The 15,758-nt window shown below is 35.3% G+C and overlaps 1 protein-coding gene across 2 annotated transcripts in view; it reads right to left on the reverse strand.

Annotated features, from left to right (window-relative positions):
* The window catches only part of ZRANB3 (zinc finger RANBP2-type containing 3), a 272,667-nt gene that overhangs the window by 96,048 nt on the left and 160,861 nt on the right, over window positions 1-15,758 (reverse strand). For both annotated transcript variants that reach the window (XM_036254751.1, XM_036254750.1), the window contains exons 4-6: window positions 12,967-13,145; window positions 11,664-11,895; window positions 9,989-10,074 (exon numbers count right to left, since the gene is read on the reverse strand). In XM_036254751.1, the coding sequence (XP_036110644.1) occupies window positions 9,989-10,074; window positions 11,664-11,895; window positions 12,967-13,145 (497 nt within the window). The remainder of the gene's footprint in view (window positions 1-9,988; window positions 10,075-11,663; window positions 11,896-12,966; window positions 13,146-15,758) is intronic.

The following is a 15,758-nucleotide window of genomic DNA, read 5'->3' on the forward strand; positions in this document are numbered from 1 at the left end:
CAATTTGCTTATTAATCATCCATTTTGATGGACACTTAGGTTGCTTTCACATTTTAGCTATTGTGAATAATGCTGCTCTGAACATGAGTACACCAATATCTCTTCAAGTCCCTGCTTTCAATTCTTTTGGGTATATACCCAGAATTGAAATTGCTGGATCATATTAGCCACTGCCTTCTGGCCTCCAAAGTTTCTGATGAGAGATATGCTGATGATATTTTTCAGTATCCCTTGTATGTCATGAGTTGCTTCTCTCTTGCTGCTTTCAAGATTCTCTTTGTCTTTTGAAGTTTTGATTATAATGTGTCTCAGTGTTAGTCACTTTGAGTTCATATTATTTAGAGTTCATTGACCTTCTTGGATGTTATAAAATATGTCTTAGACCAAATTTCTGAAGTTTTTAGAACTTATTTCTTCAAATATTCTCTCAGCCCCTTTCTCTTCTTCTAGGACTTCTACAATGCATGTGTTGATAAGTTTGATGGTTCACACAGGTCCCTTAAGTTGTCACTTCTCTTCATGCTTTTTTTTTCTGTCCCACAGACTGGAAAACGTCCACTGTCCTATCTTCGAGTTCTCTGATTCTTACTCCTGTCGGCTCAAATCTACCTTTGGTTCCTTCTAGTGAAATTTTCAGTTCAATTATTGTACTTTCAGCTCCAGAATTACATTTTCAATTTGTTTTCTATCTATTTATTAATATTTCCATTTTGTTTATACTTTTTTTAAAAAAACTTTCTCCACATCTTCCTTTATTTCTTTGAGCATCTTTAAGATGATTATCTTAGTCTTTGCCTATGAGATCTGTCATCTGGTCTTTTTCAAGAGTTTCTGTTTACTTATTTTTTCCTTTGAATGGATCAAGTAGGATTTATTTGGGGATGCAAGGCTGGTAATATTTGCAAATCAATAAATGTGATACATCACATGAACAACATAAAGGATAAAAATCACACGATCATATCAATAGACAGAAAAAGCATTTGATAAAATCCAGCACCCATTTCTGATAAAAACTCTCAGCAAAGTGGGAATAGAGGGAACAACAAAAAAGGAGCATGTTAAATAGCACCATGGAAGACAAAAAATCCAGATTATAGTAATTTAGTTTCTTCATCAAATTAAAATAAATAAATAAAACAAGAAAATAGAGGATATTAAGAAATTATATCCAGAGATTAAGAGACACAGGAGATACCTGCCATTTATAACATGTGAGCCTTGATTTAGGTATTGATTCAAACAAACTTTGGGGGAAAATTTTTTTTAAAAAGAACTAAAATTATGATAGTGACAATATAAGTAGAAACTTGAACATTTACTAGTTTTTAAAAATTATATTAAGACATTTATTTTTTTAAATATTTATTTTTTATTTTTTTTAGAGAGAAAGGAAGGGAGGAATATTGATCAGCTGCCTCCTGCACATCCCCTACTAGGGATTGAGCCTGCAACTCAGGCATGTGCCCTGACTGGGAATTGAACTGGGACCTCTCAGTCCATGGGATAACACTCAATCCACACCAGCCAGGCTAAGAGATTATTATTAATTTTAATTGTTTAGACATGATAAAGGTATTGTAATTATTTTATTTAATGAGTCCTTACTATTTAGGAATATGTATTGAATATTTTAGGTACAAAGTGTGATGTCTAGGCTTTGTTTCCAAACAATACAGGATAGTGAGGGTTGATAGGAGTATAGGTAAACCAAGAGTGATCATTTGTTGATAAATGTCAAAGCTGATGAAGAAGAGTATATGGTGGGGTCATTATACTATTCTGTCCACTTTTGTACCTATTGAATTTTTTCCATAATAAAGTATTACAAAGAAGTCCAGAAAATAAACTAAAAAACAAAAGTCATGGAATTCAGGAACCTGGGAATCTAATAGAGTAGAATGGCAAAAGAAAATGAAGGATGACGGCTCTGCACCATGCCCAAGGAAAACCATCCAGCCTGGAGTAGAACAGAAGGCTGTAGGATGGGAGGCCTCCAGGAAAAAGAACAAAGTTTATTTATGAGCTAGTAAGACCTTTTAGAAGTTGACAGAACTGTTGGTGTCTTTGAGTAAATAAAGAAGTGATGGCTATATAGAAAACCAAAAGATGAGGGGTTGGGGAGAGAAATAATTATAAGATTAAAGTTGACCAAGAAAGAAACAGTTAATTACTTGATTCATTAGAGAATATTGATTTATTTAGTCCACTTATTCTATTTATTCAGTCAATATAAACACAAACACTAAATTACCAAATAACTCAAACACTGGAAAGAGCATGGAAGGGAAGTAGTGGCAAGGGGGTTCCAATTATTGCTCTTTTACCTTTTACTTTTAGCAGACAAGTTACTTAACCTTTCCAAATCTCAGTTTGTTCAAGATAATACATCTAAAATACATGGCACAGTACCTTATAAGGTACCTTATAATATTGCGTAACCAATGAAAATTATGTGTTTTAGTTATTGATATAGAAGACATCTTAAAAGTAATTTTGCTCAGTGATTACAGCGTTTGCCCATGGACCAGAGAGTCCTGGGTTCAGTTCCCACTAAGGGCACGTACCTCAGTTGCAGTTTGTCCCTGGCCCCAGTTGGGGTCCTGTGGGTGGCAACCAGTCGATGTGTCTCTTACATTGATGTTTCTCTTTCTCTTTCTTTCTCCTTCTCTCCCCCCCCCCCCCCCCATCTGAAGATAAATGCAAAAAATGTCCTCAGGTGAGGATTTAAAAAAAAGTAGTGTTGCATGAAAAAGCATATTACACAAGAGTATGTATAATACGGCTCTACTGAGATAAAATTGCCCAACCGTCTGTCTTGTCTGTCTATCTATCTATCCTTGCTACCTAGAGGGAAAGTTACCAAAACACATTAGTAATAGTTATCTCTGGATATTGCTATTTCATTTGGTTTTTCACTAATTAAAATTTTTTTCTCTTTGTTTGACTTATTAAAATAAGTATGAATCATTTTCCCAAAAGCAATAAACTATCTATAAATTAGTAAAAATAACGAAAATAGAAACACTTATAAAGGTAATTTTAAAGCATGGGACAAGGTGATGGAAAGTGAAATTAGCAGATGATAGCATTACAACCAGGTTTTATTAGAACTATGTAAAAAATTTTAGATCTATAGTCAGGTAGAAATAAAGAAAAAGTGAAACCAATTTACTTGTTAGTATAGTTGATCATGGCAGTTTTCCTTTTCCTTTTTATTGTTATAGTGTTATACATTTTTATTGTTTTATTGTCAAAAATACATATATAAGTATGTATATTTTATAAGTTCTTACTCATATTAAACTAAAATCTACTACTCTATTAAGTTTCACTTGATAATAGTTTTGCCCTCTGAGGCCACAAAGACAAAAGTCTAATTCTTGCAAAATGACAGATCTTTAAATATTTAAAGACTTGTTCCCTCTAGGTCTTCTTTTTCAAATTCCTATAGGCTTCCTAAGATCAGACACTATGTCTTACTCATCTTTCTATTGCCAGCAGCTCTGAAATAATGGCTTAAATATAGTAGGCAATAAATAATATTAGGCATTTGTACGGCTGAATATGAAACCCCCTCATTATTCTGGTCATCCTTTCCCAGATATGTTTTCGTTTGTTAACATGCTGCTTCTTTATTTTTAAATGTTTTTATTGATCATAGAGAGAGTAGAAGAAGAGGGAGGGAGAGAGAAACATCCACTGGTTGCCTCCTGTACACACCCCAACTGGGGAATCAAACCCAAAACCTGGGTATGTGCCTCGACCAGGAATCAAACTGGTGACATTTGGAGCACAGGATGAAGCTCAACCAACTAAGCAGCATAGGCCAGGGCTCTTAACATGCTTAACATAGGACTTCTAGTTCCCTCTCAATTCCTTGTATTTCTTATCTCCAATGATCTAAAATCTACTCCAACCATTCATTCCATGCCCATGACTATAAAGCCCTGAAAAACAGCTCTACCTGATAAATTCAAATTAGCCCATTTGTTCATTTAGGCCCACTATATCTTTCCTATATCATCAGGATCGTTCAGTCACCCGCTCCACTTACACTTGTCCACAATATCCTTCCTATCTGCACATCTATCCTCACCTTGTTTTCATCTCCAAGTTATTATCAGAATAACATAATTTCTCTTGTCCCACAAGCTCATGGAAAAATATCTTTGATGATTCCAACTAGTAAGCCTTTTCCAGGCCTGTACCTAGGCTGCTGGGTGTTGCTGGGGAAATCGTCCCTCAGAAAACACTGGTTCCTCTACAAATGTAGAACTACTGATCTCAATATAGTTATTCAGGACTGTTCCCAATTCTAAAACAGTAGTCTCATTATCCTATTCTCCCACTAGGCAAAATTTCAAACCATGTCAACATTCATCAAACTTTTAACCCTCCACTTTTCCATTTCTCTGAACACATGAATGCCCTTCTCATTTCACAGAGAAAATAAAAACCATCATATGCAAACACCCAACTTCCCACCACCTCAGAAACTGATATATTCTCAACCACATACTATGCAGCCATAAAAAGGATTAAGTTATTTTTATATAAAAAATAAGTATAAAACAACATTTATGTTTATAATATGTTTATAATATACTAGCATTTATATAAAAAATATAACTTTACTTGAAAATGCACACAATTTCTGTGAAAAATTAAAAACTCCATATAGAAAGTAAAAAACTAGCCCGGCCGGTGTGGCTCAGTGGTTGAGCGTCAACCCATGCACCAACAGGTTACCGGTTTGATTCCCGGTCAGGGCACATGCCCAGGTTGTGGGCCCCATCCCCAGTGGGGGGCATGTGGGAGGTGGCCAATTGATGTTCTCTCTCATCGATGTTTCTATATCTCTCTCTCCTTTCCTCTCTCTCTAAAAAAAAAAAAAAAAAAAAAAAATCAATAAAAAAATTTTTTTAAACAGAAAATAAAAAATTATATATAGTTGCCTAAAAGGAGGAAAACTGAGGTGAAAGGAAGATTTCTTCAAAGTATCTACTCAGTACCCTATGTCAAAATATTGTCCAAAATAATAACAAAAGTAGTAAATATAATCACGCACGTCCTTTTCATGCTTTAAAATCCATGGGCTGGGTCGGGGGTAACTAGGGAGTTATCATTTAATAGACACAGAGGTTTAGTTGGAATGATGAAAGAGTTCTGGAGATGGTGGTGATGGTTGCACAACAATGTGAATGTACTTAATATCACCAAACTCTACACTTAAAAATAGCTAAAAGAGCCCAGCCAGTGTCACTCAGTGGTTAAGCATCTACCCATGCACCAAGAGGTCACCAGTTCAATTCCTGGTCAGGGCACATGCCCAGGTTTCGGGCTTAATCCCCAGAAGTGGGCGTATAGGAGGCAGCCAATTGATGTTTCCTTTTTTTTTTAAAGCTAACAGTAAATTTTCTTATGCATATTTTATTACAATAAAAAACTCCCACAATACTGATAACTAAAACACTAAACAAAATACTCTCCAATACTTCCTACTGCTATTATGATAAAGAACAAGACTCTGACCAAGACTCCATTAGCTCAAGAATATTCAGCTAAACTAAACTTCTTTTAGTTTCTCAAAGGCATAGCAGTCTCTTACATTAGGCCTTCACATATATAGTTCTCTTTCTGGAATGCAATTAAGTATCTGTCACTTACAGAATGCTTTCTTCTGTTCTCTGTTACTTGATCAGTTCACTATGCTAACCTCTGCCATAGTGTCCTTTACTTCCCTTTTATGACTCATTGCAACTGTCATTACCTAGTTAGTTGAATTAAAAACTCAGTGAAGGCTGGGACCATATGGGTCTTGTTATCTAATGTATACTTAATGCCTAGCACAAAGCATGGCATGTAACAGGTAACATACACATATTTTTTGAATGAATGGATTAATTCAAAATTAAACCATACTCCAGATGTATTCTAATCGATGAGTGGACTAGAACCAGCCCTTATGCTGATGTTTCTTTGATGAATGTGTTCTAATATTACTTTAATTTATGTTTATCAGTTATGACAGATGACTTCCATTTAGTGTAGGGTTATTCAAAACTAGAAATCTTTTTGAACTGTACTACTAATAATAGGTGGAAATTTCTCAGATTCCTTCCACATAAAACAGACCTAAGCATAAGTGCAGAATTTATCCCATTAATTTTACCTAATTATTTTTCAAGCTTATCTCTGCCATATAGTAGTATATTAACCATTTCTCTCAGATTTGAGCCATCTGCAAATGGAATAGACCTGACCTCTATTTAGCCATGGATGAGAATTAAATGTGACAATGCTGAGGACAAAGTACTGTACAATTTTGTAAGAGACATTTCTTGAAGCTGACAATGACCTATTAATTAATACTTTGGTGGAAAGGCTATAAATATATTTAATATGTATTACTACCCACAATTTTCCCTCTCATAAAAATTTAAACAACTATTTCTTCTACGAGGTGAAACCAACACAAAATAACAATGATAAAGAAAGTTTAGAGCCCTGGCCGGTTTGGCTCAGCGGTTAGAGCGTCCACCTGCGGTCCGGAGAGACCCGGGTTCGGTTCCCGCTAAGGGCATGTACCTCGGTTGAGAAATGTGATAAATTACTATAAAGACCTTCTGGGATATTATTAACTTTTAAGTGTGACATTAGGGAAGGCAAATACGTCTTCCCACGGTGTGGCTTTTGAAGGTGACTGCTGATAACAGGGTCCTTGGCTGGATTATCTATGTGACCTCTTTTTCTATGTAAAAGAACATTTATTAAAGTTCCCATTCCCTAAGTATTTCTTACTGAAAAAAAAAAAAAATTAATAGGAAGTCAGATGCAGGGCAAGCCATTAAGCTCGGCAGGTGTCTAGAAAACAACTGAGGGGACAGGGTGATCTGTAAAGTCTTTCTAGCTCTAAAGTGCTAATGGTTGACAACTGGATGTGCTTCCTTTTCCAGATCATATTGCATTTATATCTTCCTCTAAATATAACCTTGTAGAGTGAATGATGTAAGGGATTTTTGGATATGGGATGTTGTGATTGAGTTATACTCTCTCTGTGCCTCCAAATCAAAGGTGGTTACCTGTATCTACACTTCTCATCTCCAAACTACATTCACATGAGTATACTTCTGTTTGTGATCTCACATTTATTTAATAAGCTTTATAATGGCAAAGTTATATTTTTGCCCAAGCTTCACTTAACTTTATTTTGAATACAGTCATGACATTTCAAATATAAACTATAAGTCTAGAATTGAATAACTAACCATAACTTGCTTTCTGCAAAATTATAGTGTGAAAATGACACCTTCATAGAATCAAAACATTATGGGAAAAAATTTAACATTCCACAGACCAACTTAGAATGCCAGGAAGTGACTTGATCTGAATCAGAGTCTATGAAATCATAGTGCTTTTAAAGTAAAGAAATAAAGAAATAACATAAAAGTTTAGAAATGAAATCTGGAAGAAAATGCCATTTGAGAAGCACAAAAGTAATCTTGAAATGACTTTCTCTAGTAAACAGGAAATAGGACACAATCTTCCCAATCATAATGCACTTCATAAAGATAAACTTTTCTTTGAAACAGCGTTTGTGTAAATAACCAAGAAAGGAACAGGCACACACTTCTGCAACCATATGACAAGTTCTAATCTAGTTAACATTAGCTTTCTGTAGGCAAACTTTGGTGTTTATAGTCTGCAGGAATTATGACTAAGGGCTTGCCAACAATATTGGGTATCATGCCTATTTGGCATTGTATCTTAAAATGATTTATTATTATTTAAGTAGAGAAAAACAAAAATTTTTGTAGCAACTTTGTGCTAGGACACCTTAATGAATTCCTTTTTGTTCTGAACATTTTTCACTGATCCTCTCAGGTCTTCCAAATGAATAATTATCAGTGGCAAAGAGTAATAATTTACCTCTTATTTTTCTTTTGAGTAGTTGAACTCATTAGTGCCTCCAGAATAAAGTGAACATCCTTGCCTTCATTTTAGTGTTTCATGAGATGGTGGCTTTGGGCTTAAACACACACACACACACTGCATATTTGTGTATACAGTTATAATTACACTCACACACATACATACACCTTAAATTTATTAAAGACTATGTAATTAAGGGTGGATGCTGAATTCTATCAAATTACTTCTCAACAAATATGGAGATGACAAAGTTTTTCCTTGGCTAGTTATATTAATATATTTCCTGATACTAAACTATGCTTGCATTCCTCATAAGAATTCCATTTGCTTATGGTTAATATATTAGACCTTTTAATCAGTTTCTGAATTATACTAATATTAAAAATTTCTACATTTATAGTCTTAAGTAGAAAAGGTCCTTGCTTTCTTTTTTGTTGTATAGTCTTAACTAAGAAACTCATATCACAAAGAGCTGATTTCTATAGTATATAAAGATTTCCAGTATATCAATAAGAAAAAAAGCCAATAAATTCAGTAGAATGAATGGCAAACAACATAAACAATTGACAGAAAAAAAGCACAAATGATTCTTATATGTATGAAAAAATGCTTGACTGCATTTAATAACATAAGAAGACAAATGTGCATTAAAACTACTATCAGATCACATTAGCAAGAATGAAATACTTTAGATTAGCACATGTTGGCCAAGTGGGGGGAAACAGACAATGTTACTGCTCATGGGAATATCAATTGATATAACTTCTGTGAAGCATAATTTGTAAAAATCTATAAAATAGTAAAATGCAAATATATGCCCTTTGTACCAGCAATTCTATTTGTATAAATTTATCTTACAGGTTTATTCCTGTGTGTGACATGAAATATTAAAAGAGCTAATAATGCCCTGGCCGGTTTTGCTCAGTGGTTAGAGCGTCGGCCTGCAGTCCAGCGAGGCCCAGGTTTGGTTCCCGCTAAGGGCATGTAGCTCAGTTGCAGTTTGTCCCCGGCCCTGGTTGGGTCGTGCGGGTGGCAGGCACTCGATGTGTCCCTTTCACGTCAATGTTTTTCTCTCTCTCTCCTTCCCACTCTATCTGAACAAAATATGAAAAAATGTCCTCAGATGAGGATAGAATAAATAAATAAATAAAATAGCTAATAATTATTGAGTGCTTGCTATGTGCCAGTCACTGTTCAAGTCCTTTACAAATGTTAGCTCATGTCAGTCTCATAATAACTCTCTGAGGCACAAGTAATTATTCTCTGTGTTCAGAGCTGAGAAAACTAAGGTATGGAGAGGTAAAGTTACTTTCCTAACATGAAACATGTGGTGAGTACTGAATGTAAAAATAAAACACAAGTGGTCTACCTCTAGTCTGGAGATGCTTTTTGCCACTATACTTACTGGCTCTCACCATGTGCAAGGATAATCACTGCTGCATTGTATGCAACAGCTGTGTACTACAAACAAATGTCTATTGGCAGTAGGCTAGATAAATAAATTATAGTGCATCCAAACAGTGGAACACATACAGCATTTAAAAAGAATGCCAACGCTCTTTCAGTAACTGATCAGAAGGATCTCCAGTACACATTAGCTGAAGACAGCAAACTGCAGAACGGAGTGTACATTATACTGCTATACATGGAGAAATTAAATGATATGATATTATATATATACAATCATGTGTGCTTTTTCATGCACAGAGTACCTCAAGAATACACAAGAAACTGCCAATACTGGTTACCTGCAGAGGGGAAAGGCTGTCTGTCACTTTTCTACAATGTGCATGCTCAGCTAGTTAATACAAATAAATCGTACCAAAAATAAAGTAAGTGGAAGGTAAAAAATAAAAATAAAGAAAAACTGCCATTATCTACTCCTTTTATTTATTTATTTAATACATAGATCATCACATAAGATTTACTTGAAATTATTGTGATATGAGCTGCCACAAGTTTGAAAAACACTGGGATAAGGAATGACTAATCAAGTTTAATGTTCACAGAAAATATGTGAGGACTAAAGTTTATAGAAAATAGTTTGTCCTACCTGACACGTGCATTACAGTATCTTTTGGCATAGTCAGTCCATGTTCCAAATTTTTGTGGAAAGAGAGCTTCAATCTGCATAAAAAGCTGTAACAATATAAAAGTTCTCAATATGTGTTAATATTTTCAAGTAAGTTATTATTACAATGATAAATTCAGTTAATAAAATAGTAAAAAGTGAAAAAAGGAAATCCACCTCTTCTTCCTCAAGGCTTCTCCTTACTCTCCATCCCTTCATTCCTACCATCCTATTCTTCAGGGTAATTGCCACCCTTTCTCAGATATACATTTATATATTTTTCTTTTTCTTTTTTTTTTTTTTAATCCTCACCCGAGGATATTTTTCCATTTTTTGTACAGATAGAGTGGGAGGGAGAGAGAGGAAGGGAGAGAGAGAGAGAAACATCGACGTGAAGGGACACATCGAGTGGCTGCCACCCGCACGACCAACCAGGGCCGGGGACAAACTGCAACCGAAGTACGTGCCCTTAGCAGGAACCAAACCCGAGTCTCTCCGGACCGCAGGCCGACGCTCTAACCTCTGAGCCAAACTGGCCAGGGCTATTTTTCTATACCTATATAAATATATGTACATGTTCTCTTTTGTTCACATGAATCAGATATTATACATACACAACTAGAATTTGTACCCCAAAACATGTCATAGACATCATTAAAGTACATATATATTTATTTTTACTTAGTTTTAAAAATTCTTAAGTAATGTACTACAGTAATAAATCACCATTTAAAGGCTATATAGCAACCCATTATGTAGATGTACTGTAAAATGTTTAATGGCTATATAGGCTGTTTCTAGCGTTTATGTAATTACAAAAATTAATAACAATGTAGGTCTGTGTGTATATGTGTGCATATATGAAATATATGTTGGTGTAGGTATATATACTACATCGACATTTATCAATCACCTAGCTATCCATCCATCTGTATTTCTACCAGATGGATTTGGAGGGTATATTTTAAAAATTGAAACGGGTGAGTTTAGGGTAAATGTGTTAATAGACAGGGCTTCTCTGGGTTACAACAACCCTTACAGACTCATAGTGTTTTACCCATTATTTCTTCTTCCCAATTCTTTAATTACTCCATGCCCCACCTGCCTCTCACAGTGGTAAAAAATAAATGGAGCATCACACAAATGCCTGATTCCTCCATTCTAAGTAGATACTCTATTTGGCCTGCACATAAATTCTCTACCTTTCCAAACATGCATCTTAAAATGAAAGAGAAACAGAAAGAGGATAAAATATACAAAGATATGTCTTTATAAAAGATATAACGTTGGTTTAACTCTGATTCTAAAGAGTTTATAATATAAAATAGACTGGATAAAATGAAGATTAAGTCTATAAAATAACCAGAAGAACAAATGTTATTTACAAATTTGTACTAAACATGAAACACTTATAATAAAAGTAAAATAAAGTAAAAGTTTTGTTTTGTGTTATAGCAGGTACTCACAAGCATGGCTATGGTTCACTTGCAAATAGGTAGTGAGTACAGTAAAAGATACATTTAATCATGAAGAGCCATCTAGAAATTCCCAAAGTAATCTTCTGTCATTTGAGGCATCTACTTTAACATTTCACACGTGATGGATTCAGTTTTCTGGTTTTTAAAAAAAAAGCCCAAAGCACATAGGATTTCAATACCTCTTCAGGCCTTCCCAAAGCTGGAGTTCCTGTCAGAAGAATGGCTCGTTTGGATTTCTGTACTACGGGCAATAGAATCTTGCTTCGAGTTGCATTTCTGGACTTCATGTAGTGTGATTCATCAACTATCACTACATTGAAGTTCTGATGATTCAGTGCATCTATCAAAGTCTTTGCATCTGTCGTTAAGAGACCATAACCCAGAACCGTCACTTTGCTGGTCGATATTCTCCTAGAAAAGAAATCCATGTACTGTAGAAATACTATTGTAGTAACCAATTTATCATAAATAATACAGCTCCTTGGGAAGAAATTTTTTTAAAAAGAAGAAAAATAAGAGCAGATGATATCGTCACTGAAAAACAGTTTCTCTTAAAATTTTATAGTCTTCAAATATAACAAACCAGAATCCAAATTTAAAATTTGGTTAATCAAATCCAATGTTTTTGTTGTTGTTGTTAAATGGTCTTTGGAATATTTTGACATCCAGCAAGCCACATTTTACTAGGATAAAAACATTACTTTCTGAGAACATTTGTGTCCACGCACCTATGATCGTGAATAGATACTCAAATATTAGTTGGCTATTCCATGAAGCCTTCCCGCAAAGAGGACAGTGGTATTTTTTAAGCCAGGTGCTACCGGGATTTTCAGCAGGACAATACTTAGTATTGCAGGTATCCAGTACCCTGAAGGGGCATTTCATATTCCTGGACCCTCCCATTAAAGGCCAGTAGAGTCCCTGTCACAATGACAACAAGAATGCCCCTGGCTCTGGGACAATGAAGTATGGGGGAAAGAGGGGTTGCTACCGCATGATAGGTAACATTGGGTTAAATGATCCCTGATCTTTTGAACTATCTCTGTAATTCATACTATGTAATTCTATAATATTCTATAATTAAATTATTCATTTACATATTTATCTCCCTTACTATATCATAAGATTGGTGAATGCAGAGGATATGTCTTAATCACTTTTGTATGTACACTGCTATGATCCCAAGGAGTCTGTAGAACTAATGCTTAGACAAATGAATGAATTCAAAATAAAACATGTCACTTTGCATTTTCTATATCACCAGTGAAAAACAGAACACAGTCAGTCTTCTGCAGTTCTCTACCTGTAATAGAAATAGAAAAGCACCTATATAGCCAGTAGCAACACAGCAATCACACTTTTTTTTTCATAATGACAACTGTATTTTAAGCACTGGATAAATCTCCTTAATATAGGGATTTATTTGGTATACATCAATGTTTGGTGCTTTTCCCTCCATAAATATAAAAAAGTTGTTCTTACCCAACATCCGTTTTATTTTGAATAACACTGATTTCTTCTGGATCTAGCTCTGGGATCCATTTCTCTATTTCTTCTGTCCAAGGGTACCTCAGAGATGAAGGAACCACTATTAAAAGCGGCCATTCCTCCTTATAGAAGTAAGCAATGGCAATTGCCTGGATTGTCTTTCCTAGACCCATCTAAACAAAAGATAAATAGATATTAAGGATAAAATATTTTGAAAGAAAATATCAAGTATTTTATTTAAAAGTATTATCAAAATAATTTTCCAATGTAAAGTCAATTGTATTACACAGTTAATTAAATGCTCAAGATTATGATGACCCTTAAAAGTCATTAGAAAAGTTATATTATTTTCACATCATTTGTGATCAGACTTAGAGACAAAATGAACCCTACATTAAAATATTAGTTATGACACCCTCAGCAGCAGAGGCTCGAGAGCAGACATCAATCCCCAAGCAGCAGCACGGCAGCTGAGACCTATCCACAACAGCATCAGCAGAGGCTTATCGGGAGTTGAGCCCCATCAGGCAGCAGCACACCTCAACCATGACCAGCATGACAGCATAACCCAGCAGCCTGCAGCACCAGCAGGGGGCCATGTGACCCAGCAGCCTGTGGCACCAGAGAGAGCCACGCAACCCAGCAGCCCGCGGCACCAGCGGGACTCATGTGCCCCAGAAAAAGCACCTACCACAACAGACCAATACCAGCTGCCAGTAGTCAATCCTCCAAGACCCACAGCAAGCAAGAGGTGCCATACATCAAAACCGTCTGGGAGGCACAGCAGCCTTATTTGATACACACCAACCTACACATCCCAACATCCCTCACTAGACCTAGAATGACCAGAAAGTTAAAATGGTGAGACAAAGAAACAACACCCAAATGAAAAAAAAGGAGGAATCACCAGAAAAGAAACTATGGGAAATGGAAGAAAGCAACTTGTCAGATAAAGAATTCAAAGCAATGATTTTAAGGGTGCCCAAACAATTCATTGAGAACTACAAGCAACTTAACAAGAATTATAAAGAGCTCAGTAGGAACTACATCAGCTTAAAAAAAGTGGTAGAAGCTATAAATAAAATCAAGAGGCAATAAAGAATGGCATAGCTGTTATGAAAAATATCTTACAAGGATTCAATAGTAGATTAGAAGAAGCTGAAGACATAATCAACAAGTTAGAAGACAAGGTAGAAAAAAACAACCAAATAAAGCAGCAAATGGGGAAAATAATTAAAAAGCAGGAGGAGAGTTTAAGGGAGTTTGGGACAACACAAAATGTAACAACATTCACATCATAGAGTTACCGGTAAGAGAAGAATCAGAGAAAGAAATAGAAAACCTGTTTGAAGAAATGATGGCAGAAAACTTCCCTAAATTGGTAAAGGAAAAAGTCATGCAAGTACAAGAAACACAGAGTCCCAAGCAAGATGAACCCAAAAAGACCCACAGGTAGACACATCATAATTAAAATTGCAAACATTAAAGACAAAGAAAGAATCTTAAAGGAAGCAACAGAGAGACAGAAAGTTACTTATAAGGGAGCTACCATTAGACTGTCAGCTGATTTCTCAATAGAAACACTGCAGGCCAGAAGGGAGTGGCATGAAGTATACAAAGTAATGAAACGCAAGGGTCTGAATCCAAGACTACACTATTCAGCAAGGCTATCATTCAAAATTGAAGGAGAAATAAAAAGCTTAACAGACAAAAAAAAGCTAAAGGAATTTACCACCACCAAACCAGCACTGCAAGAAATGCTGAAGGGACTGTTGTAAGAAGAAGAAGAAACAGAGAGAAAGGAACACGGGCATAAAATAAAAATGGACACTAATAAGTATCTATCAATAATAACCTTAAATGTAAATGGCTTAAATGCTCCAATCAAAAGACATAGAGTAGCTGATTGGATAATAAAACACTACCTATATACATGCTGTCTACAAGAGACCCACTTCACAACAAAAGACTCACACAGAATAAAACTGAAGGGATGGAAAAAAATTTTCCAAGCAAATGGAAATGAAACAAAAGCTGGGGTAGCAATATTCATATCTGATAAGATAGAATTCAAAATGAGTGCCATAATAAGAGACAAAGAAGGTCACTACATAATATTAAAAGGATCAATCCAACAAGAGGCTATAACCCTGGTAATCATATACACACCAAATATGGGAGCACCAAAATATATTTAAAAACTTCTGGAAGACTTCAAGGGAGAGATCAATAGCAATACAATCATAGTGGGTTACTTTACCACCCCACTGACACCACTGAATAGATATTCTAGAGAAAAAATTAACAAGGACACAGAGTCCCAAAATGACGAACTAGATCAATTGGACTTAATTGATATTTACAGAACATTTCACCATAAAACTGCAGAATATACATTCTTCTCCAGTGCACACAGGACATTCTTGAAGACAGACCACATGTCAGGACAGAAAGTCTGTACAAATTCAAGAAGACTGAAATCATATCAAGCATCTTCTCAGATTACAATGGCATAAAATTAGAAATAAATTACAGCAAAAACATTCAAACACATGGAGGATAAATAGTATGTTATTAAACAACAGATGAGTTACCAAGGAGATCGAGGAAGAAGTTAAAAACTTCCTGGAAACCAATGAAAATGAACACACACCAACACAAAATCTATGGGACACAGTGAAAGCAGTCCTGAGAGGGAAGTTCATAGCACTACAGGCCTACCTCAAGAAACAAGAAAAATCCCTAACTGACTTTCTAACCCTGCAATTTAAAGAATTTGAAAGTAA

This window comes from Molossus molossus, unplaced genomic scaffold, assembly GCF_014108415.1.
Source record: "Molossus molossus isolate mMolMol1 unplaced genomic scaffold, mMolMol1.p scaffold_m16_p_11, whole genome shotgun sequence".
NCBI classification, from domain to species: domain Eukaryota; kingdom Metazoa; phylum Chordata; class Mammalia; order Chiroptera; family Molossidae; genus Molossus; species Molossus molossus.